General features: G+C 39.2%; 1 protein-coding gene across 17 annotated transcripts in view; it reads left to right on the forward strand.

The window, feature by feature from the left end:
- The window catches only part of PRRC2C (proline rich coiled-coil 2C), a 105,077-nt gene that overhangs the window by 44,708 nt on the left and 33,767 nt on the right, over window positions 1–26,602 (forward strand). For all 17 annotated transcript variants that reach the window (XM_015124239.3, XM_015124187.3, XM_015124274.3 and 14 more), the window contains exons 12-19: window positions 870–1,482; window positions 4,023–4,192; window positions 4,618–4,867; window positions 5,849–6,059; window positions 8,510–10,768; window positions 13,760–13,968; window positions 17,794–17,948; window positions 24,978–25,881. In XM_015124239.3, the coding sequence (XP_014979725.3) occupies window positions 870–1,482; window positions 4,023–4,192; window positions 4,618–4,867; window positions 5,849–6,059; window positions 8,510–10,768; window positions 13,760–13,968; window positions 17,794–17,948; window positions 24,978–25,881 (4,771 nt within the window). The remainder of the gene's footprint in view (window positions 1–869; window positions 1,483–4,022; window positions 4,193–4,617; window positions 4,868–5,848; window positions 6,060–8,509; window positions 10,769–13,759; window positions 13,969–17,793; window positions 17,949–24,977; window positions 25,882–26,602) is intronic.

Genomic DNA, 26,602 nt, shown 5'->3' on the forward strand with positions numbered 1-26,602 from the left:
GGTAGTCTGCATTCATTTAAAAAGACGTTCAGTCAAGTGTTTTCGTTGTATCATTGTTTAATCTTTTTGTAAGCATTCCAGCTGGGTTACATACGGCTTTTAAGATTTCTTCACCCTAGTAGCTTTAAAAATCAGTATGTTAAAGAAATTTTTTTGTTACTTTTATTGTTTTTGCATTGTTGCAAGCAGTGATTTTAAAAGCTGTCATTGTTTTATAACACATTAATGAAAATTCAGTCATTGAAACTTGGATCTTTCAGATGATCCTCCCATTCTCCACTCCGGGTTCTAGATAGTTTTTCTGGATCTTTCAGTCTAAAGATAGAACTTTTCTTCACCCAGACTAATTTGTAGGAATTTCTTCTTTGGGGTATCATTACAGCACTGTCTCTGTCTTTTTCACCTTGCTTCTTTGGCTCTGCTTTTTACCCGTAGCTGTACCTTAATTTTCTCAGAGCTAACATGCCATCATTTTGGATATTTAATACCTTCGTTTCTCTCTCTCAGGCATTCCAGCTGTGGCAGCTGCTTCTAAAGCATTCATGCTAAATTTCCTTTGTCTCTAACTAGATTTTGAGATTCACTGTTGTGCTTCTAATTTTATTCAACAAATACTGAATGAGCAACAATGTCTGGCACAATAAATAGGTACATACTCAGTAAACATTGGAGAGCTGGATTAATCTGGTCTTAGTTTGGTGAATTATCTAGATGTAATATATTTCCCATCTTATGTGTTTTCATTTTAATGTGTATGTTCATCAGAGAAATTTCTGATACTTTTGTGGGATTTTTCCTTCTCCATGCCTGATACCCAATGTTAGTCAGAAATAGAGTTGTCATACTCATCTGATACCTTAATGTTTCAGCATCCACCTCCAGATCGACAGGCAGTACCTGGAAGACCGGGCCCCTTTCCCTCCAAGCAGCAAGTAGCTGATGAAGATGAAATATGGAAGCAAAGACGAAGACAACAGTCAGAAATTTCTGCAGCAGTAGAACGTGCTCGTAAACGGCGTGAAGAGGAAGAGCGAAGAATGGAAGAACAAAGGAAGGCGGCTTGTGCAGAGAAACTGAAACGATTGGATGAGAAGCTTGGCATCCTGGAAAAACAACCATCTCCAGAGGAAATTAGGGAAAGGGAGCGAGAAAAAGAACGGGAGCGTGAGAAAGAACTTGAAAAAGAACAAGAACAGGAACGAGAGAAGGAGAGGGAAAAAGAGAGGGAGAGACAGCAGGAAAAGGAGAAAGAGCTGGAGAAGGAGCAGGAAAAACAAAGAGAAATGGAGAAAGAAAGAAAGCAAGAAAAAGAAAAAGAACGGCAGAAAGAAAAGGAAAAAGAACTACAAAAGATGAAAGAACAAGAAAAGGAATGTGAGCTGGAGAAGGAAAGGGAGAAATTAGAGGAGAAAATTGAACCCAGAGAACCTAATTTGGAGCCCATGGTAGAAAAACAAGAAAGTGAAAACAACTGTAATAAAGGTTTGATACTCTTCTTCATTCTCTTTTATAAACTTTACAAAGAGCTTTTTGTTGGTTATAGTTTGGGGGTTGTATATTTTAAATATATGTCATCAAAATAAAAACGATTGTTTTATGATAGCATTTCCAGTACAAAATATGGGCTAGAGCCATGTTTTCTAATTCTGTATATGAACAGACATCCCTGAAGTGTTTCTCAGTTATTAGATGGGCTTCATTTCTGTTTTATCTGCAGAATTGTATTGACTTCCTAGTCACATGTACTGATTCTCCCCCTGCTTTTTTCTGACTCCAAGACATTTAACTAAACAAAATCTCATTTGTTCACATGCATGAATACCTCTAAAACTGAACTGGCATAGAGCTTAATGAGAATGTTGGATTATCATCATTAAATGACTGCACCTAGCTCATAATTTCAGGTTTGCTGTTTAATCAGTTTAAACATGCAAGCTTCCATGGTGTAGTTGATATGCTATTAAACTGTAGTTTCCTAGAGTAATTATACTTTAAAATAAAATTCTTTTTCTAGATCTAATCAACTTTTTTGTTCTTCTCCAAGTTGGCTTGTAGACTGATTAATGGCATTCAAATATAGTATAAAGTCTTGGCAAAGTTAAAGTTCAGGGTTTTTTGTTGTTGTTGTTTTGTTGTTGTTGTTTTTTGAGACAGAGTCTCACTCTGTCTCCAGGCTGGAGTGCAATGGTGGAATCTCAGCTCACTGCAAACTCTGCCTCCCGGGTTCAAGCCATTCTCCTGCCCCAGCCTCCCGAGTAGCTGGGACTACAGGCGTGTTTCACTGCAACCAGCTAATTTTTGTATTTTTAGTAGGGACGGGGTTTCACCATGTTGGCCAGAATAGTCCCGATCTCTTGACCTTGTGATCCGCCTGCCTCGGCCTCTCAAACTACTGGGATTATAGACGTGAGCCACCGCGCCTGGCCTAAAGTTTAGTTTTAATGAACGACTTGAATTAAAATAGAAATGCAGTTTTATTTCAGTGTATTTTCTGATGTGGAAATATTGTAAGTTTTCTAACCTGACCTCTCATGCTCTTTTCTACAAGGCACTGCTGCTTAAAATAATAAGAATGTGTTTTTAAAAATAAAGTTTTTATTTATATGCAGGGTTACCTTCAAACTTGGCTCTTAATGTAACCGTAAGAGTATGAGTATTTTATCTTTAATTTTTTTTATGAAATAAAGGCCATATGAAATAAAGGCCAAAAAGACCTTCATGGATCATTTGTTAAGACTCTAAGATTTCAGATTTTTTTCGTAGTAATCAATCTAGAGAAACTGTGCTATTGATAGTGGGCTTATATTACATAAGTACTTATGAAGATTGCTCGTAACACCAAAATAGTGAAATAAAGTGTTCACAAGAGAAAGGAAAACATTATCATAGTTTAATAAGTTTTATTTGTGCTTTTATTTTCATTCACATTTTATATATTCTCAAGGCAAGCTAATTTTAGCTTGGTTTAACAGTGAGATATACCCATGTGATTTTTTTCCCCCCTCAATTCTGATACTAGACACATACAATTTTTTTGTTTGTTTTAATGCTCTCTGAGATGTTCTCAAGACACATGTGATTTTAAAGTCAGTGCCTATGTAGCTCTTCTTCTTCCAGTGTATTATTTTCCCTTTCAACATTCTTTTTTTTTTTTTTTTTTTTTTTTTTTTTTTTGCTGTGTTGCCCAGACTGGTCTCAAATTCCCAGGCTCAAGTGACCCTCTCACCTCAGCCTCCTGAGTAACTGTTATTACAGTCGTGCACCACCATGACCTGCTCACTCTTTTACAACATTCTTAATATTGAATGTAATCCAAGCAATAAAAATGTTATTTGTGATTCTTAACAGCATGCTTTTACATTGGGAGATAATCTTCCATTTTAAATTCATTACTAGTCATTTGAGAAAAGAATTGTAATAAGCATGGCTTTGTAATTGTGACAAATGACATTCTAGAATGAATTATGTTTGAAGATAACTGGTGATCACTCTGTTGTCTTCAGACTTAAACTCATTAGTTTTCCTTATAGATAATAGTCCCTTTATCCAATAAATAACTAAACTCATTAGTCTTCCTTATAGATTATAGTCCCTTTATCTAATAAATAACTAAATAAACCAACATGCTCTCTTTTTAAGTGTTTGTAGGCCATTTGTGTTTTCATGTAGATTTTAATGAACTACCAGTAAATACTGACAATTACATTGATGTTTATTGAAACAAAAAATAGGTAGAGTTGGAAATGTTTCATTATTTAAAAAAAAATCAAACATAGATTTTATATGATGAAGCATTTGGATCTCTGCTCTCCATCTCTAAGAATGCAGCTTTTAGGAAATCTAAGGTTTTGATAATCTAATGTTACCTCATTGATAACTACCAATGTTAAAGTAGAAAATAATGTTTTAGGGTGTGGAGGATATTTTCTTCCTCATTAACTTTTATTATACCTCAGTCTGTGTAAAAACCATGTGTTTGATAAGTGTCATAGATGAATACCTTTCACCTTTTCTTTGAGCAGAGGAGGAACCCGTTTTCACTAGACAAGACAGCAATCGCAGTGAAAAGGAAGCCACACCAGTGGTGCATGAAACAGAACCAGAATCAGGGTCTCAACCTCGGCCGGCTGTATTATCTGGCTATTTCAAACAGTTTCAGAAGTCTTTACCTCCACGATTCCAGCGGCAGCAGGTAATGATAAAAATATTTTATCATGTATGTCTGATTGAAATGGTTATTATGCAATAATCTGGGAAATTAGACATAAAACTTATAATGCATAAAGCACACAAAGTTCCCTTGAAATTATTTTTCTTTGTAAATAAAAGTTAATGTGGGTTTTACCTTGACCTTCTGTGTCATTCCTTTTGATCTTCTGCCTCATTTATAGACACCATCTTCCATTTCTAGGAGATAGATTATACAGTGCTTGAGTATAAGGTAAAATGTTACAGTTCATCTTTCAATCTTTTGTCTTGCCAACTCTGTTAAATATCTTTTGAACTCTTACTTTTCCTTCAAGGATTCAAAACAGGTGATTATTTTGTGATATGATTGATTATATTAATTTGTCATGTGGAACTAAAATCTCAAGATATGGGATCTTACTTTTTCAGGAACAGATGAAACAGCAGCAGTGGCAGCAGCAGCAACAGCAAGGTGTACTTCCACAGACTGTTCCTTCACAACCATCCAGTAGTTCTGTCCCTCCTCCACCACACAGACCTCTTTATCAGCCTATGCAGCCTCATCCTCAGCATTTGGCTTCTATGGGTTTTGATCCAAGGTGGCTCATGATGCAGTCCTACATGGATCCTCGAATGATGTCAGGCAGACCTGCTATGGATATTCCACCCATTCATCCTGGTCAGTTGAATTTGCATTTATAGTTTTACAGGATCAAAATTTTTTTTTCCCTGCTTTGAGTTTCAGTTCCTTTGAGAGTTGTAATCTAGGAAAAACTTAAACCTCTAGATTTTTAATCAAAATTATGTAACTTTCAGCATCAAGTAATTAAATATCTGACACTCATATTGCTTATGTGGCAAGAACAAAATACTACTTCATTTCTGTTTTGTGAGTATTATTTAAAACTTCAGATGGAAATAATTATGTCTTATTAACAGTATTTGTTATTGGCTACATTGTTTTTCTTCTTTAAAGTGTTTTCAGCATTTGAATTTTGTCCATACATTATATCTGTTCTTTTTCAAGTTCCTCTTCCATCATTTACCAACCTAACACTTGCATTTCCTTATAGGTTAGAGGGAAAAAAAAAAGTGAATTTAGTAGTCTTTTATGGAATCCATCAGAATAAATCTAGATAATCTATTACCAAAATGTTACAGAGGAAAATTTAGGGATGATAAGCTGATCACAAATCATGATTTTTAAATTTATACTGGTATTTGGAAATTTAAGTGGCATATTTTGTAGAATATTGACCAACTAAGGTAGGTTAATGGAATTTAGGAAAGAATTTTCTCTGGAAGTTATGGTATAATTTTCATGATGTTTGTATTGACATCCAGAGTCACAGTACTTGGTGTCTGATTTTTATATGCATAATATTTTATTTCTTTTGAAGTGAAACAGGCCGCTATTGTGATTTTGCTGATTTTGCTTCCTCAGTTCTTAAATGCAATTTTTATTTAACAGCAGTGATAAAATTTCATTCACAGAACAACCCTTACATAATTTCCACCAATCTTTTACTCAGGAAAAAAATGCTTTTAATATGGAGAATTCCATGTAACAATTAGTAATCTGTATTATATGTCTATCATGATTTTGTTTCTTTCATTTTTCAAAAGCCTCATTTCACCTTTTTCTCAACTTTCGTTACAGGAATGATTCCTCCTAAACCGTTAATGAGAAGAGACCAGATGGAAGGGTCACCAAACAGTTCTGAGTCATTTGAGCATATAGCTCGATCTGCAAGAGATCATGCAATTTCTCTTTCTGAGCCTCGTATGCTGTGGGGGTCAGATCCCTATCCTCATGCTGAGCCTCAACAAGCAACTACTCCCAAAGCAACAGAAGAGCCTGAGGATGTAAGGTAATAAATTATTTCAATTTAATAGACTATACAGAATATTTTGGTAAAAGGAAAACTGTATAGTGTTTCTGAAGATCATTCCAATTTAGGACTGAAGCATAAATCTGGTTTCCTTCTATTTAATTTAGCATACTGCACTTACTCTTTGGACATATTCTCTGTATTCATTAGGGCATTTTGTAACCTGGTTTTGTACTCAATTGTATGCTGTAATTTAGTATTAGATGTTGAAATTGGTAGGTTCTTTTTTGAGATAGGAACTTGCTCTGTTTCTCAGGCTGGAGTGCGGTGGTGTGATCTCGGCTCACTGCAGCCTTCACCTCCCAGGCTCAAGTGATCGACTCACCTCAGCTTCCTGAGTAGCTGGGACTATACGCGTACACCACCACACCGTGCTAATCTTTGTTTTTGTTTGTTTGTTTTTTGTTTTGAGACAGAATCTTGCTCTGTCTCCCAGGCTGGAGTGCAGTGGTGCGATCTCAGCTCACTGCAAGCTCCGCCTCCCAGGTTCACGCCATTCTCCTGCCTCAGCCTCCCGAGTAGCTGGGACTACAGGCACCCACCACCACGCCCGGCTAATTTTTTGTATTTTTAGTAGAGACAGGGTTTCACCATGTTAACCAGGATGGTCTCGATCTCCTGACCTTGTGATAATCTTTGTATTTTTTATAGAGATGGGGTTTTGCCATGTTGCCCAGGCTAGTCTTGAACTCCTAGGCTCAAGCAGTCTGCCTGCCTTGACCTTCCAAAGTGCTGGGATTACAGGCGTGAACCATCATGTGCAGCCATTTGGGATGTCTTTATTGTAGAGTAGGTGTAAAGAAATTTAAGTGTATCTACAATGCTTATATAATCTAGCTAGATGTAATTTTTCCATTTTAACAGTATTTTAGGGAACATTTTTAAGGCCAAGATAAGGAGAAATATAATAATACAAAGTTGACTTTGAAATGGCACACAATTGGTGATGACTGTAATAATTTATAGCCATCCAGTTAGAACTTCCTGCCCTTTAATGGGGTGTGTTTTTTTTGTAATGTTTTATAATTATTTGTAATTAATTGGGACAGATAAGCTTACTCTAGTGTACTCTTTCATTCTAGGTGGAAATTACTAATCTTGATAGATTAGAAATTCACATCAGCATGGTCTTAACTTTGTTTTTCCTTAAGGAATAAACTTCATTTATTTATTTCTATTTTTTATTTTTATTTTTTGAGAAGGGTCTCGCTCTGTCAGCCAGGCTGGAGTGCAGTGATGTAATCACAGCTCACTGCAGCCTTGACCTCCCAGGCTCAAGTGATCTTCCCACCTCAGCCTCCTGAGTAGCTGGGACTAAGGCATGTAGTACCATACCAGGCTAATTCTTGTATTTTTTGTAGAGACAGAGTTTTGTCATTTGGCCCTGACTGGTCTCAAACTCCTGGGCTCAAGTGATCCTCCTGCCTCCCAGAGTGCAAGGATTACAGGCGAGCACTCTACTCCAGGCCCTTTATTTTTTTATGTTTTATTTATTTTTTTTTTTTGAAGCGGAGTTTCACTTTTGTTGCCCAGGCTGGAGTGCAATGGCGCCATCTCAGCTCACCACAGCCTCCGCCTCCCGGGATGAAGCGATTCTCCTGCCTCAGCCTCCTGAGTAGCTGGGATTACAGGCATGTGCCACCATGCCCAGCTGATTCTGTATTTTTAGTAGACATGTGGTTTCTCCATGTTGGTCAGGCTGGTCTCAAACTCCCTACCTCAGGTGATGCGCCCACCTCGGCCTTCCAAAGTGAGGATTGGGATTACAGGCATGAGCCACCACACCCAGCCCCATTTGTGTTTGTGGTAGAAACCACTTAGAACATTAGATCTATCCTCTTAACAAAAATTTAATTATATAGTACCATGTAGTTAACTGTAAACACAATGTTATACAGCAGATCTCCAGAACATTTTTTTATCTTGCATGACTGAAACTTTATACCTATTTCCTATTTTTACCTTCACCTGTATTTCCTATATTATACCTATACCTATATTTCCTATTTCTCCCTACTCCTAGCCCCTGGCAGCCACCATTATGGTTTCTGCTTTGATGAGGTTGATTACTTCACGTTCCTCATGTAAGGTATTTGTCCTGACTGACTGACTTCACTTAAGCATAATGTCCTCAGGGTTTATCCATGTTGTAGCATATGACACTATTTCCTTCTTTTTTATCCCTGAATAATATTCTGTTGTATGTGTATACCACATTTTCTTTATCCATTCAGCTATTGGATATTTAGGCTGTTTCCACCTCTTGGCTACTGTGAGTAATTCTCCTCTAAACTTTTTATATAGCGAGAGAAAGATTCTCATTATGGTTAAGAGTCTTTGCTTTCTGTTTTAGAGGTATTATTTTGCTATATACTTCACGTGGGGAAGATTGCTTTGTTGGTTATACCTTTGAATTCTTATCATCATAGGTCTGAAGCTGCGTTGGACCAGGAACAGATTACTGCTGCTTATTCTGTAGAACATAATCAATTAGAGGCCCATCCAAAGGCAGACTTTGTCAGAGAATCAAGTGAGGCAGAAGTACAAAAGTTTTTAAGCAGATCTGTGGAAGATGTTAGACCTCACCATACTGATGCGAATAATCAATCTGCTTGTTTTGAAGCACCTGATCAAAAGACCTTACCCACTCCACAAGAGGAGCGGATTTCAGCTGTAGAAAGTCAGCCTTCCCGGAAAAGGAGTGTTTCCCATGGATCTAACCATATGCAAAAACCAGATGAGCAGAGAAGTGAACCATCTGCAGGCATTCCTAAAGTAACCAGCAGATGCATTGATTCAAAAGAACTAACAGAAAGGCCAGAGGAGAAACCAAAAAAGGAAGGCTTTATACGATCTTCCGAAGGACCAAAACCTGAAAAAGTATATAAATCTAAATCAGAAACTCGTTGGGGCCCACGACCAAGCTCCAACAGAAGGGAAGAAGGTAATGATAGACCAGTGAGAAGATCAGGTCCCATTAAAAAACCTGTACTTAGAGATATGAAAGAGGAACGGGAACAGAGGAAGGAGAAAGAAGGAGAAAAGACCGAAAAGGTGACTGAAAAAGTAGTTATAAAGCCTGAAAAGACGGAAAAGAAGGATCTTCCTCCTCCCCCACCACCACCTCAGCCACCAGCACCGATTCAGCCACAGTCAGTTCCACCACCAATTCAACCAGAAGCAGAGAAATTTCCTTCAACAGAAACTGCAACTTTGGCTCAAAAACCATCTCAGGATACTGAGAAGTCTCTGGAACCTGTGAGTACTGTTCAGGTAGAGCCTGCAGTTAAGACTGTAAACCAACAGCCTGTGGCAGCACCAATAGTCAAAGAAGAAAAACAACCTGAGAAAGTCATCAGCAAAGACCTTGTTATAGAGAGGCCTCGACCAGATTCAAGACCAGCAATTAAAAAAGAATCAACTTTACCTCCCAGGACCTACTGGAAAGAAGCTAGAGATAGAGATTGGTTTCCAGATCAAGGATACAGAGGTCGAGGCCGAGGTGAATATTACTCCAGAGGTCGAAGCTATAGAGGTTCTTATGGAGGGCGTGGCAGGGGTGGTAGGGGACACACTCGAGATTATCCTCAGTATAGAGACAATAAGCCAAGAGCAGAGCATGTACCCTCAGGGCCTCTCAGACAGCGAGAAGAAAGTGAAACACGGAGTGAGAGCTCCGATTTTGAAGTTGTCCCCAAAAGAAGACGACAGCGGGGTTCAGAGACTGACACAGACAGTGAAATTCATGAAAGTGCAAGCGACAAGGATAGTTTAAGTAAAGGCAAACTTCCCAAAAGAGAGGAACGGCCTGAAAACAAAAAGCCTATGAAGCCTCAATCTTCTTTCAAGCCTGATAATCATGTTCGAATAGATAATAGACTGCTAGAAAAGCCTTATGTAAGGGATGACGATAAATCTAAACCAGGCTTTCTTCCTAAAGGAGAGCCTACAAGGAGAGGCAGAGGGGGAACATTCAGGCGTGGTGGGAGGGATCCTGGAGGCCGTCCATCACGCCCTTCCACTTTACGAAGACCAGCTTATCGGGACAATCAGTGGAACCCAAGGCAGTCAGAAGTTCCTAAACCAGAAGATGGAGAGCCACCAAGAAGACACGAGCAGTTTATTCCTATAGCAGCAGATAAACGACCTCCAAAATTTGAGCGAAAATTTGACCCAGCTAGAGAAAGGCCTCGAAGGCAGCGTCCTACCCGACCACCAAGGCAAGACAAACCACCTCGATTTAGACGGCTAAGAGAGAGGGAGGCTGCTTCAAAATCAAATGAGGTGGTAGCAGTGCCCACAAATGGCACAGTTAATAATGTGGCTCAAGAACCAGTTAATACGATTGGGGATATTTCTGGGAATAAGACACCAGATTTATCTAATCAGAACTCTTCAGATCAGGCAAATGAAGAATGGGAAACAGCTTCTGAAAGCAGTGATTTCAATGAGAGGCGAGAGAGGGATGAAAAAAAAAATGCTGACTTGAATGCACAAACAGTTGTAAAGATTGGAGAGAATGTTTTACCGCCAAAGAGGGAAATTGCAAAGAGAAGTTTTTCAAGTCAGAGACCAGTAGATCGTCAGAATCGACGTGGCAACAATGGTCCACCCAAATCAGGAAGGAATTTCTCAGGTCCTAGAAATGAAAGGAGAAGTGGTCCACCATCAAAAAGTGGGAAGAGAGGGTGAGTACTTTGTTTTAAATACAGTTGCTTCTACACCTTTAAAGAAGCTTAAAAGTAGAGTTCTTGGTTGAAGAGCCAGTCTAGATAAAGGACCAAAAAACATTGTTCTTCCCAAATGCTTTATTCTCTGTTCTCAAAGTATAAGGGTGCTTAAGGAAGAGAGGCTAAGGTGTCTTAGGAGTCTTTCCCTGCTAAGTTACATTTTCCAGAAGAGTCCTCTTGGAAACTTGTAGCTTTGGGAAAATGTACGCATCTAGGGAGGGACATGTACGGTGTCCTTATTTGGTAAGTATCTGATGAGTAACCCTCCCTTCTTTCTCAGTTTCTCCTTATAAACCTCTAGTGCTACACAGGTGTCCTCCGAGGTTTAAATTAATGTTATAACCGTATACTTTATCACTCAATACTGGTTTCTAGAGAATTAGTGTTGAACATTAAGGATAAATTGTATTCTTATCTTGGGTTGCGAATCTATAATCAACAATCATCTATAGAGAGGCCCAGAAAACAAATCCCTGTTCTACTGCCAAGGACACCAGTAACATAATTGCCATGGCAATGGATTTTTTTAAAGAATTTTTCTCAAGTAAGCTAAACTTGGCCTGTTTTTTTAAGTATTAAGATGTTGGGCTGGGCGCAGTGGCTCACACCTGTAATCGCAGCACTTTGGGAGGCCGAAGCACGAGGTCCTCACACAAGGTCAGGAGATTGAGACCATCCTGGCTAACACAGTGAAACCCCGTCTCTACTAAAAATACAAAAAATTAGCCAGGCATGGTGGCAGGCGCCACCGGGAGGCGGAGCTTGCAGTGAACTGAGATCGTGCCACTGCACTCCAGCCTGGGCCACAGAGCAAGACTCCGTCTCAAAAAAAAAAAAAAAAAAAAAGACGTTGGTTATAGTAAGCTAGTATTGATTTCTTTAGTATTAGAAAGCATTATAAAGTAGCAGTTAAGATTCAGAATGCCTAGGTTCAAATCTAGGCTCTGATACTTTCTAGTTGCTTACCCTTTGCATCCTCACCAGTAAAATGGGGAGAAAATAATAGCACTTAATGTGTGAAGATACTAAGATGATACTTGTGATGCACTTAATACTTGGTATATAGTAAGTAATCATTATTATGTGTGCCTTGCTTTTAGAGCAATTGCCAGGTTTGCAGCCTGAGCTGATAAGAATTTAAGAATTTATTTGGACTGTATGGTATTAATCTGAGTTCCTTAGGTTTACATACTTAGCACTTCAGGTTACTATACTCGTAAGGTATATTTGTCTGTTTTCTGTTGATATAACTAAATACCTGAGACTGGGTAATTTATAAAGAAAAGAAATGTATTTCTTGCATATCTCTTGGCTGCAAAGTCCAAGGTTGAGGGGGCCACATCTTGTGATGGCCTTCTTGTTGGTAGAGACTCTGCAGAGTCCCAAGGCACCATGCTTATCACATGGTGAGGGGGCTCACAAGAGATGGCAGGACTGGCTTTTATAACAGACTCATTCATGATAACTAACCAACTCCCTTGATAACCCATTCATTAACCTGTTAAGGATCAATCCATTCAGAAGGGCAGAGCCCTCATGACATAATCACCTCCCAGAGTTCTCACCGCTCACCACTGCTGCACTGGCATTAGGGACCAAGTTTCCAACACATGAACGTTTTCTTTTCTTTTTTTTTTTCTGATGGGGCAGGTGGGGGATGGAGTCTCACTGTCACCCAGGCTGTAGTACAGTGGCACAATCTCGGCTCACTGCAACCTCCACCCCCCTGGGTTCAAGCATTTCTCCTGGCTCAGCCTCTCTAGTGGCTGGGATTACAGGCGTGCACTACCATGCCCAGCTAATTTTTGTATTTTTAGAAGAGACAGGGTTTCACCATGTTTGCTAGGCTGGTCTCGAGCTTCTGGCCTCAGGTGATCTGCTCACTTCAGCCTCCCAGAGTGCCGGCCCCACACATGAACTTTTGAGGGATACGTTCAAACCACAGCATTAGAGAAGATATACTTGCTCTTCCAGATAATTTAGAAAGAGGAAATTTTTACTTGGAATTTGATTCCCTTAAAATTCCAAGAGAATCAGGATAACCAAAATAAATAGAATAGTTTATTTCCTGTAACCAAACAATTAGAATTTTAAGTAACAATACTCAAAGTTTTGATATGATTTTTGTGCCATGTAAATCTCAACTAAGTAGCAAGATTTTTGTGCCACCTAGATAGGTAGCAACAACTTTGAACCTATGGAAATGGCAGTGACGATTATAATTAAATGTTTTATAAGAGCACCATGTAGAAGAAATGAAGTCATTCCTAAAATGTTTGAGGTTATGGCCAGGGACATGGTAAGCTTTTATCTTGAGTAATACTATAGGCTAGGATGAAAATGTATTAGTAAACCCATTTCCCATGATCCTTTTCACTTGGAAATTTTAAAAAATCAACCTGAAATTATTCTTTTAGGAAATAAGAACTGTGGGGGATACATTTGGTTTGTGAAGTGAATTATTTCTATATTAAGGTTTTTAAAATAATTATATCAATGTGTAAATCTGATTACTTTTTTTAAATCTACATAGTTGTAAATATAGAATGCTTTTTAAAAATTTTTATTTTCATATGCTGCCCACTTTTGGAGAGCATCCATTTGTGAATACTTTGAACTTGCTTGGATCACAGAAATGTTCTATAAACAGTGTTAATTAGCTCATTTATAATATGATAGACAAATAGATTCTTTAAGAACTTCAGGTATAATTAGAATTCTAGAATTTAATTGCTGGAAAGAACTCTAGGGAGCTAGTCTACTTTCTTGGGAAACCCAGTTTTAGTAAGGTTGTATTCAACAAAAGTCACTAATGCTTGTTTGGTTACAGTTAGTTTTCTATCCCAGCAGTGTTTCATCTTAGAATGAACTTTAGAAACTGCCAATAAGAGCATTTTTCTTTTGTTCGGATAGGTGGAAATAGTAATACCTCAAGTCATCTTTTTGTAGGCCATTTGATGACCAGCCTGCAGGCACAACTGGGGTTGACCTCGTCAATGGCAGCTCTGCACACCATCAGGAAGGAGTACCCAATGGTACAGGACAGAAGAACTCCAAAGATTCTACTGGGAAAAAAAGAGAAGACCCCAAACCAGGTCCTAAAAAACCTAAAGAGAAAGTGGATGCTCTGTCTCAGTTTGATCTCAACAATTATGCAAGTATGTCTTAGGTTTCTTTCATTTTATTTATTTATTTGTTACATTTTAAAATGTAGATGCCACAATTAAAGAAGTTTTCCAAGAAGGAAAGAGTTGGACATTCAAGGTATACATAGTGGCTGATTATGAAATACTAACTAATTGAACTTAAACTAAAATAACTCCAGCTTTTAGTGTAGCCTTGAATGCTTAATAAAATTTTTGTTAAAAATAATCCAGTAGCATTGCACTGTTCTTCCAAAAAAGAGGAAGAAAATAACACTCTAGTTTGCCAGATTTGAGAAAGCACAGAAATTTGATTCTTAGTTATATTGGTATAGATGTATTATTAAAAACAAAAGGAACTAAATGTTAAACTTGGTGAATTATGTCCTTGGTAAAATTGGTGTCTAAGATACAGCAAATACAAAATAAATAATAGGACAAGAGGCAGTGTCACTGTGGGTAACTGGGAAAGCCATGAAGTAATAGAGGATCAAATGTGAAGGATAATACAAGCAACAAGAAAATACTAGATGAGGAAACAGACAAGGAGTATCTGTGTATAGACATTTATACATGTAAAATGTACTATTTGCCATTCATTTGGATGAAACTGGAAATACTGGATAAAATCGAGATATTTACTAAGTTAAGACCAGATAGCTCAGATAGTAGTAATAATAGTAGTAATAGGAAAGTTGGGTTAGTTGCGGTTATTCTAGTATGAGAGATGTAGATGAGGTTTTTCTTTCATCTGCCTAATGGTTATTTGTACATATTAAGCCCTGATTTGAGCACAGCTCATGGACATTATTTTTTGACCAGTGGTTCTCAAAGCGTGGTCCCCACATCATCAGCATTACCTGGAAATTTGTGAGCAATGCAAATTCTTCATTGTTTGTTTGTTATGAGACAGAGTGTTACTCTGTTGCCCAGGCTGGTGTGCAGTGACACAATCTCGGCTCACTGCAACATCTGCATCCCAGACTCAAGCAATTCCCCAGCCTCAGCTTCCCGAGTAGCTGGAACTACAGGCATGAGCCACCATGTCCAGCTAATTTTTTGTTGTCGAAGAAATGGGTTTTCGCCATGTTGTCCAGGGTGGTCTCGAACTCCTGAGCTTAAGCCATCCGCCCGCCTTGGCCTCCCAAAGTGCTGGGATGACAGGCGTGAGCCACTAGGCCCGGCGCAGTGGCTCAGGGCTGTCATCCCAGCACTTTGGGAGGCCGAGTTGGGTGGATCACCTGAGGTCAGGAGTATGAGACCAGCCTGACCAACATGGAGAAACCTCGTCTCTACTAAAAATACAAAATTAGCCAGGCATGGTGGCGCTTGCCTGTTAAAAAAAAAAAAAAAAAAAAGACATAAAAACAGATAAAAATTATATTTCTGAAGTGGTGATAGAAATTAAGCTATTCACTTCAACTCATTAAAGTTATCTTTAAGAGTTAGTCACCTTTAGTTCTTTTTCCTGGTAACATTATTTTTAAGTAATATGCCTAACCTAAAATGGTAAAAAGAAGAGGGCACTGGAAACTAAAATGTAGTGTTCAAATTTTCCATAAATGCTACATGTAGTTGAGTGAAATAAGGAAGTTGAAATAATAAGATAGGCTTTACGCACACACATTTTAGTGTAAGTGAAAAACTGAGATGATATTAGAATTATGATGAGGTCTTTCCATCAGTCTGAAGTAATGTGTGCATGACATCCTTTGAAGTGTTTGACTCAGACATTTCATTGACATGAGAATATGCTTCATTTTACAGAGTTCATGATTTTTAAAAGGATTTTAAAAACAAGTAGACTTGTCTTATAAATCAGAATCAACTGGGGTTTTTTTTCTTTTGAAATCAAATTTCCTTTTTTTTTTTTTTTTTTTTTTGAGACGGAGTCTTACTCTGTGGCCCAGGCTGGAATGCAGTGGCATAATCTCAGCTCACTGCAACCTCCACCTCCCCAGTTCAAATGATTCTCCTACCTCAGCCTTCTGAATAGTTGGGACTACAGGCGCGTGCCACTATGCCCAGCTAATTTTTTTTGTATTTTTAGTAGAGACAGGGTTTTACCATGTTGGCCAGGCTAGCCGTGAACTCCTGACCTCATGTGATCTGCCTTCCTTGGCCTCCCAAGGTGCTGGGATTACAGGTGTGAGCCACCATGCCCAGCCAGTTTCTAAGGAGTGAAAGCCAGTAGTCATTTTTCATTTCATCTCTCAGTGTATGTTAATGCTAAGTTTTAACTATTTTAGAAGAATTGTTTGTAGATAGTTTCTCTCACCACTTCCCTGATCATACCTATGTTGCTATACCAAACAAGTATCACCTTCCCTTGTTGCTGTACCCAACAAGTTATCACCATCCTGAATTGTATACTTATTGTTTCCAAGAAAAATATTTTTATTGTATGTGTAATTTCCAATTAAAATATTGTATATTGTTTGAAAATTAAATAATTTCTTTAAATTGCTTCACTCTTTCTCGATACTTACACTTATTGTTCAGATATTATACCTATAATAAAAAATTACATTATCTGAAGTAATTTAATTTTTCTTGGAAATATTATTTGATGGATTTATATTTCACGTACTGACTGGGATATAGGATAATTTTAAGATAGACAAAGTAGTGGTTAGTGGGAAAAGAAGTTGAAAAATGATCTTGAGTTATTCATCACCTAGATGATTTTGGTATGTGTTCACCTATGCCATCTTACATTCACACGCAGCTTACACATTTATTTATTTTAATTGATTGATTGAGACAGGGTCTCGCTCTCCCAGGCTGGAGTGCGGTGGCATGATCTCAGCTCACTGCCGTCTCAACCCCTCCAACTGAAGTCATTCTCCTACCTTAGACTCCCGAGTAGCTGGGACCACAGGCGTGCACCTAGCTAATTTTTACATTTTTTCTAGAGACAGGGTTTCACTACGTTGCCCTTAACACATTTATTTTTTAAAACTCCACACTGTAGACAAGGGTCTACATAAAACAGAGACATTAAGAGTCATAAGACCATCTAGGCCGGTCATCTTACCTTAAATCAGCTTATTTCATTTTTTAAAACATTATTTATTTATTTATATGTTTGGTTTTAGAGTAGAGACAGGGTCTCCCCATGTTGCCCAGGCTGGTGTGAAACTGTTGGCCTCAAATGATCCTCCCACTTCAGCCTCCCAATATGCTGAAGCACTAAGCCAGTTTATTTCATTTTTTGAAAAAGAAAAATAATAGTAACAGCCACCTCTTAGAATGGTTAGATGCAAATGAGGTAGAATGTTTTGTAGATCTTTTAAAGCACTATACAGATCTGAGGCTAAGAGATAGAGGTTAGTTCATAGGAAAATTTTGATTTTGTTTCTTTTTTAAGGCATTACCACTATATTACTTAACTATATCATTTAAAGCGATATTTTTAGGATTTTTTGGACAGAGTCGCACTCTGTCACTCAGGCTGGAATGCAGTGGCATGGTCTCAGCTCATTGCAGCCTCCACCTTCCAGGTTCAAATGATTCTTGTGCTTCAGCCTCCCAAGTATCTGGGACTACAGGTGTATACCACCACACTCGTCTAATTTTGGTATTTTTAGTAGAGAGAGGGTTTTGTCATGTTGGCCATGCTGGTCTCGAACTTCTGGCCTCAAGCAGTATGCCCATCTTGACCTCCAAAAGTGCTGGGATTACAGACGTGAGACACTGCACCTGGCCAGTTTTAGGATTTTTATTTTTAACTTTTAAGTGTATGAAATCTTTTCAAATCTTTACAATGAATGGCCATGCTATAGGGTGGGAAACATTTGAAAAACAGAAAATATCTTAAATCCTTTTCCACACCCACAGGTGTTGTTATAATTGATGATCATCCTGAAGTAACAGTAATTGAAGATCCCCAGTCAAATTTGAATGATGATGGTTTTACTGAAGTGGTATCCAAAAAACAACAAAAACGTTTACAGGATGAAGAACGCCGAAAGAAGGAAGAACAAGTCATACAGGTTTAAATCTGGTTTCAACTTGTTGCTGGTTATTTACATTTGTTGCCCAAAGTGTATCAGCAAATGTTCAAGGTTTTTATCTACTTGTAATGTCAAGACTGTATTCATTATTCAGGTGTTAAGAGTGACATCATCTTCCCAACTTTAAATCATTTTGACCGGAATCAAAGGAAATTTTAAATAAAATATAAGGACTGTAGCTCCTTATATTTTGACTTATAGCAAAGACCATCTTTTTTTTCTTTTTTTTTTTTTATACTTTAAGTTCTAGGGTACATGTGCACAACGTGCAGTTTTGTTACATATGTATTCATGTGCCATGCTGGTATGCTGCACCCATTAACTCATCATTTACATTAGGTATTTCTCCTAATGCTATCCCTCCCTCCTCCTCCATCCCACAACAGGCCCTGGTGTGTGATGTTCCCCTCTGTGTCCAAGTGTTCTCATTGTTCAGTCCCCACCTATGAGTGAAAACGTGCAGTGTTTGGTTTTCTGTCCTTGCGATAGTTTGCTGAGAATGATGGTTTCCAGCTTCATCCATGTCCCTACAAAGGACATGAACTCATCCTTTTTTATGGCTGGATGGTATTCCATGGTGTATATGTGCCACATTCTCTTAATCCAGTCTGTCATTGATGGACATTTGAGTTGGTTCCAAGTTTTTGCTATTGTGAATAGTACTGCAGTAAACATACATGTGCTGTGTCTTTATAGCAGCATGGTTTATAATCCTTTGGGTATATCCCCAGTAATGGGATGGCTGGGTCACATGGTATTTCTAGTTCTAGATCCTTGAGGAATCACCACACTGTCTTCCACAGTGGTTGAACTAGTTTATACTCCCACCAACGGTGTAAAAGTGTTCCTGTTTCTCCACATCCTCTCCAACACCTGTTATTTCCTGACTTTTTAATGATTGCCATTCTAACTGGTGTGAGTTGGTATCTCACTGTGGTTTTGATTTGCATTTCTCTGATGGCCAGTGATGATGAGCATTTTTTCATGTGTCTGTTGGCTGCATAAATGTCTTCTTTTGAGAAGTGTCTGTTCATATCCTTTGCCCACTTCTGATGGGGTTGTTTGATTTTTTTCTAGTAAATTTGTTTTAAGTTCTTTGTAGATTCTGGATATTAGCCCTTTGTCAGATGGGTAGATTGCAAAAATTGTCTCCCATTCTATAGGTTGCCTGTTCATGCTGATGGTAGTTTCTTTTGCTGTGCAGAAGCTCTTTAGTTTAATTAGATCCCATTTGTCTGTTTTGGCTTTTGTTGCCATTGCTTTTGGTGTTTTAGTCATGAACTCCTCGACCATGCATTTGTCCTGAATAGTATTGCCTAGGTTTTCTTCTAGAGTTTTTATGGTTTTAGGTCTAGCATTTAAGTCTTTAATCCATCTTGAATTAATTTTTGCATAAGTTGTAAGGAAGGGATCCAGTTTCAGCTTTCTACATATGGCTAGCCAGTTTTCCCAGCACTATTTATTAAATAGAGAATCATTTTCCCATTTCTTGTTTCTGTCAGGTTTGTCAAAGATCAGATGGTTGTAGATGTGTGGTATTATTTCTGAGTCCTCTGTTCTGTTCCGTTGGTCTGTATCTCTGTTTTGGTACCAGTACCATGCTGTTTTGGTTACTATAGCCTTGTGGTATAGTTTGAAGTTGGGTAGCGTGATGCCTCCAGCTTTGTTTTTTTTGCTTAGGATTGTCTTGGCAATGCAGGCTCTTTTTTGTTTCTGTATGAACTTTAAAGTAGTTTTTTTCCAATTCTGTGAAGAAAGACATTGGTAGCTTGATGGGGATGGCTTTGAATCTATAAATTACCTTGGGCAATATGGCCATTTTCATGATATTGATTCTTCCTATCCGTGAACATGGAATGTTCTTCCATTTGTTTGTGTCCACTTTTATTTCGTTGAGCAGTGGTTTCTAGTTCTTGAAGACGTCCATCACATCCCTTGTTAAGTTGGATTCCTAGGTATTTTATTTTCTTTGAAGCAATTGTGAATGGGAGTTCACTCATGATGTGGCTCTCTGTCTGTTATTGGTGTATAAAAATGCTTGTGATTTTTGCACATTGATTTTGTATCCTGAGACTTCGCTGAAGTTGCTTATCAGCTTAAGGAGATTTTGGGCTGAGACGATGGGGTTTCCTAAATATACAATCATGTCATCCGCAAACATGGACAGTTTGACTTCCTGTTTTCCTAATTGCTACCCTTTATTTCTTTCTCCTGCCTGATTGCCCTAGCCAGAACTTCCAACACTGTGTTGAATAGGAGTGGTGAGAGAGGGCGTCCCTGTCTTGTGCCAGTTTTCAAAGGGAATGCTTCCAGTTTTTTGCCCATTTAGTATGATACTGGCTGTGGGTTTGTCATAAATAGCTCTTATTATGTTGAGATACATTCCGTCAATACCTAGTTTATTGAAAGTTTTTGGCATGAAGGGCTGTTGAATTTTGTCGAAGGCCTTTTCTGCATTTATTGAGATAATGTAGTTTTTGTCTTTGCTTCTGTTTATGTGATAAATTACATTTATTGATTTGCATGTGTTGAACCAGCCTTACATCCCAGGAATGAAGCCAACTTGATCTTATTAGATAAGCTTTTTGATGTGCTGCTGGATTTGGTTGACAAGTATTTTGTTGAGGATTTTCACATCGATGTTCATCAGGGATACTGGTCTAAAATTATATTTTTTGTGTGTGTCTACCAGGCTTTGGTATCAGGATGATGCTGGCCTCATAAAATGAGTTAGGGAGGATTCCCTCTTTTTCCATTGATTGGAATAGTTTCAGAAGGAATGGTACTAGCTCCTCTTTGTACCTCTGGTAGAATTCAGCTCTGAATCCATCTGGTCCTGGAGTTTTTTTGGTTGGTAGGCTATTAATTATTGCCTCAGTTTCAGAGCCTGTTACTGGTCTATTCAGGGATTCAGATTCTTCCTGGTTTAGTCTTGGGAGGGTGTATGTGTCCAGGAATGTATCCATTTCTTCTAGAGTTTCTAGTTTATTTGCGTAGAGGTGTTTATAGTATTCTCTGATGGTAGTTTGTATTTCCATGGGATAGGTGGTGATATCCTCTTTATCATTTTTTATTGTGTCTGTTTGATTCTTCTCTCTTTTCTTCTGTATTAGTCTTGCTAGCAGTCTATCAATTTTGTTAATCATTTCAAAAAACCAGCTCCTGGATTCATTGATTTTTTTTGAAGGGTTTTTTTTGTCTCTGTCTCCTTCAGTTCTGCTCTGATCTTAGTTATTTCTTGCCTTCTGCTAGCTTTGAATTTGTTTGCTGTCACTTTCCTAGTTCTTTTAATTGTGATGTTGGGGTGTCGATTTTAGATCTTTCCTGCTTTCTCTTGTGGGCATTTGGTGCTATAAATTTCCCTCTACACGCTGCTTTCATTGTGTCCCAGAGATTCTAGTATGTTGTGTCTTTGTTCTCATTGGTTTCAAAGAACATCTTTATTTCTGCCTTCATTTCGTTATGTACCCAGTAGTCATTCAGGAGCAGGTTGTTCAGTTTCCATGTAGTTGAGCGGTTTTGAGTGAGTTTCTTAATCCTGAGTTCTAGTTTGATTGCACTGTGGTCTGAGAAACAGTTTGTTGTGATTTCTGTTCTTCTACATTTGCTGAGGAGTGCTTCCAACCATGTGGTCAATTTTGGAATAAGTGCAGTGTGGTGCTGAGAAGAATGTATATTCTGTTGATTTGGGGTGGAGAGTTCTGTACAAGTCTATTAGGTCCACTTGGTGCAGAGCTGAGTTCAAGTCCTGGATATCCTTGTTAACCTTCTGTCTTGTTGATCGAATATTGACAGTGGGGTGTTAAAGTCTCCTATTATTATTGTGTGGTAGTCTAAGTCCCTTTGTAGGTCTCTAAGGACTTGCTTTATGAATCTGGGTGCTCCTGTATTGGGTGCATATATACTTAGGATAGTTAGCTCTTGTTAAATTGGTCCCTTTACCATTATGTAATGGCCTTCATTGTCTCTTTTGATCTTTGTTGGTTTAAACTCTGTTTCATTAGAGACTAGGATTGCAACCCCTGCGTTTTTTGTTTTCCATTTGCTTGGTAGATCATCCTCCATCCCTTTATTTTTAGCCTATGTGTGTCTCTGCACGTGAGATAGGTCTCCTGAATACAGCGCACTGATGGGTCTTGACTCTTTAGCCAGTTTGCCAGTCCGTGTCTTTTAATTGGGGCATTTAGCCCATTTACATTTAAGGTTAATGTTGTTATGTGTGAATTTGATCCTGTCATTATGATGTTAGCTGGTTGTTTCGCCCATTAATTGATGGGGTTTCTTCCTAGCATCGATGGTCTTTACAATTTAGCATGATTTTGCAGTGGCTGGTACCACTTGTTCCTTTCCATATTTAGTGCTTCCTTCAGGAGCTCTTGTAAGGCAGGCCTGATTGTGACAAAGTCTCTCAACATTTGCTTGTCTGTAAAGGATTTTATTTCTTCTTCACTTATGAAGCTTAGTTTGGCTGGATATGAAATTCTGGGTTGAAAATTCTTTTCTTTAAGAATGTTGAATATTGGCTCCCGCTCTTCTGGTTTGTGGAGTTTCTGTGGAGAGATCTGCTGTTAGTCTGATGGGCTTCCCTTTGAGAGTAACCCGTCCTTTCTCTCTGGCTGCCCTTAACATTTTTCTCATTCATTTCAACCTTGGTGAATCTGACTACTATGTGTCTTGGGGTTGCTCTTCTCGAGGAGTATCTTTGTGGTGTTCTCTGTATTTCCTGAATTTGAATGTTGGCCTGCCTTGCTAGGTTGGGGAAGTTCTCCTGTGTAATATCCTAAAATGTTTTCCAACTTGGTTCCATTTTCCCCATCACTTTCAGGTACACCAGTCAAATGTAGATTTGGTCTTTTCACATAGTCCCATATTTCTTGGAGACTTTGTTTGTTTCTTTTCACTCTTTTTTTCTCTAAACTTTTCTTCTCACTTCATTTCTTTAATTTGATCTTCAGTCACTGATACCCTTTCTTCCACTCAGTCGAATCAGCTACTGAAGCTTGGGCACGTGTCACGTAGTTCGCGTGCTATGGTTTCAGCTCCATCAGGTCATTTAAGTTCTTCTCTACGCTGTTTATTGTAGTTAGCCTTTCGTCTAATCTTTTTTCAAGGGTTTTAGCTTCCTTGCAATGGGTTTGAACATCCTACGTTAGCCCAAAGAAGTTTGTTATTACCAACCTTCTGAAGCCTACTTCTGTCAATTCGTCAAAGTCATTCTCCATTCAGCTTTGTTCCATTGCTGGCAAGGAGCTGCGATCCTTTGCAGAAGAGGTGCTCTGCTTTTTAGAATTTTCAGCTTTTCTGCTCTGGTTTCTCCCCATCTTTGTGGTTTTATCTACCTTTCATCTTTGATGATGGTGACCTACAGATGGGGTTTTGGTGTGGATGTCCTTTTTGTTGATGTTGATGCTGTTCCTTTCTGTTTGTTACTTTTCCTTGCAACAGCCAGGTCCCTCAGCTACAGGTCTGTTGGAGTTTGATGGAGGTCCACTCCAGACCCTGTTTGCCTGGGTATCACCAGCGGAGGCTGCAGAATAGCAAATATTACAGGACAGCAAATATTGCTGCCTGATCCTTCCTCTGGAAGCTTTGTCTCAGGGGCACCTGGCTATGTGAGGTGTTAGTCCCTACTGGGAGGTGTCTCCCAGTTAGGCTACACGGGGGTCAGGGGCCCACTTGAGGAGGCAGTCTGTTCTCAGAGCTGAAACACCATGCTGGGAGAACCACTGCTCTCTCCAGAGCAGTCAGACAGGGACATTTAAGTTTGCGGAAGTTTCCGCTGCCTTTTATTCAGCTATGCCCTACCCCCAGAGGTGGAGTCTACAGAGGCAGGCAGACCTGGTTGAAATGCGGGTGGGCTTCCCCCAGTTCGAGCTTCTCAGCTGCTTTGTTTACCTACCGAAACCTCAGCAATGGCGGACACCCCTCCCCCAGCCAAGCTACCACCTCGCACTTTGATCTTAGACTGCTGCCCTAGCAGTGAGCAAGGCTTCGTGGGTCGGGATATAATCTCCTGATTTGCCGTTTTCTAAGACCATTGGGAAAGTGCAGTATTAGGGCGGGAGTCCCGATTTTCCAAGTACAGTCTGTCATGGCTTCCCTTGACTAGGAAGGGGAAATCCCCTGACCCCTTGTGCCTCCCAGGTGAGGTGATGTCCCGCCCTGCTTTGGCTTACCCTCCTTGAACTGCACCCACTGTCCAACCAGTCCCAGTGAGATGAACCAGGTATCTCAGATGGAAATGCAAAAATCACCCATCTTCTGCGTTGATCACACTGCGAGCTGAAGACCGGAGCCTTTCCTATTTGACCATCTTGGAATGGCAACTGCTACTTCCTCAAGACCATCTTTACTTTAACAACATATTGTATACTAGGGATACCTTATTTGCCCCAAGGCAAAGTTGAGTTGATTTTAAATTATCTTGGAAAGCTAATGAACACAAATGTCACGAACCAGTAGATTTTGGATTCCTGGCCTACAAAAGTATCTGTTGTAATCTATATTAGTTCATTTAAATACACGGTGTGAATCAAGATAAATTATTCGTTTAATTGCATATAACCTTTGGAACCAAATTTTCAGAAGTCATTTATTTAAGAAGGTAAAATAGTAGTGCATCTCCCCTGTATCATAACATACCAGCCACGCTGCCCAAATTAATGTCTGTGGCAAATATATGAGTTAAGACTGTAAGTCGCATTTTGTTAGCTTAGTTAAGGTTTGTTGCCAAATGAATTTACTGCAAACTTTCTTAGTTCTTGAATTTCAGAATTGTGTACTGGTATGTCGAGAATGTACAATACCTATTTGTCTTTTTCTCAATATCATCTTGGCTTCTCATCATTTAAAATCTTATTAGCAACCCTGACATTTTGTATTTTGAGTACCTATTTTGCAAAGTAAAGCAGCCAAGTTAGTGGGAGTTAGTTTTGTTAAAAGTTGCATTTATGAACTGTTGCTTTCAGCTGCATTTTTGACAAAAATTATCCCTGTTAATTTTTTAAGGTCTGGAACAAAAAGAATGCAAATGAAAAAGGAAGAAGCCAGACTTCTAAGCTTCCTCCAAGATTTGCCAAAAAACAGGCTACAGGAATCCAGCAAGCACAGTCTTCAGCCTCAGTTCCACCTCTAGCTTCGGCTCCACTTCCACCTTCAACCTCAGCCTCGGTTCCAGCCTCAACCTCAGCTGCAGTTCCAGCAACCTTAACTCCAGTTCTAGCCTCAACCTCAGCTCCAGTTCCGGCCTCAACTTTAGTTCCAGTTCTGGCCTCAACCTCAGCTCCAGTTCCAGCCTCACCCTTAGCTCCAGTTTCAGCCTCAGCCTCAGCCTCAGTCTCAGCTTCAGTTCCAGCCTCTACTTCAGCTGTAGCTATAACCTCTTCTTCAGCTCCAGCCTCAGCCCCAGCTCCAACCCCCATCCTTGCCTCAGTTTCAACTCCAGCTTCTGTCCCCATTCTTGCCTCAGCCTCAATTCCCATTCTTGCTTCGGCCCTAGCACCAACTTCAGCTCCAACACCAGCCCCAGCAGCCTCTTCCCCAGCTGCCCCAGTCATCACAGCACCAACTATCCCAGCCTCAGCCCCAACTGCCTCAGTCCCACTTGCCCCTGCCTCAGCCCCAGCCCCAGCCACCACCCCAGTCTCAGCCCCAACTTCCGCCCCGCCTGCTCCAGCCCAGACTCAGACACAGACCCACAAACCAGTCCAGAATCCACTACAGACTCCATCACAGTCTTCAAAACAGCCGCCACCGTCAATTAGGCTGCCTTCAGCTCAAACACCTAATGGCACAGATTACGTAGCCTCAGGAAAATCCATCCAGACCCCACAGTCACATGGCACTCTGACAGCTGAATTATGGGATAACAAGGTGGCCCCACCAGCTGTGCTGAATGATATCTCTAAGAAATGTAAGTTACAAAAGAGAAGTGAGGGGTGGGGAATGGCATGGGAATACTGAGGTTTCTGTTCAATTTTATTTATGTACTCATTAAGTGTTTTCTAGCCATCTCATTTTTTTATTGTAGGAAAAAGTAATAGTAATCCTCTCTTAACTTTCTTAAAATTTTTGTTTTAAGCATGTTTAACAAGCATATTATATTTTATGGAAATAATTTTGTGTTGATGAGAAAATAATAGGCAATGTTTGGGGGAGACTTGTACATGCATACCTCATTTGATTACACTTTGTGGACACTGCATTTTTAAAAATTAAAAGTTCATGGTAACTGCGTCAAGCAAGTCTTCTGGTGTCATTTTTCCAACAGCATGTGCTCATTTCATGTTCTGTGTCACATTTTGGTCATTCTTGGAATGTGTCAAATTTTTCATCATTTATCTGTTATGGTGGTCGGTTATCTTTGATACTGTAATTGTTTTAGGGTACCGTGAACACCCAAATAAGATGGTGAACTTAATTGATAAGTGTTTTGTGTGTTCTGACCACTCCATTGACCAGCTGTACCCTGGTCTCTACCTCTCCTGGACCTCCCCATTCTTTAAGAACACAACAGTATTGAAATTAGGCCAATTAATAACCCTCTAGTGGCTTTTAAGTGTTCAAGTGGATGGAAGAGTCATGTACGTCTGACTTTAAATCAAAAGCTGGAAATGATTAAGCTCAGTGAAGAA

This window comes from Macaca mulatta, chromosome 1, assembly GCF_049350105.2.
Source record: "Macaca mulatta isolate MMU2019108-1 chromosome 1, T2T-MMU8v2.0, whole genome shotgun sequence".
NCBI classification, from domain to species: Eukaryota; Metazoa; Chordata; class Mammalia; order Primates; family Cercopithecidae; genus Macaca; species Macaca mulatta.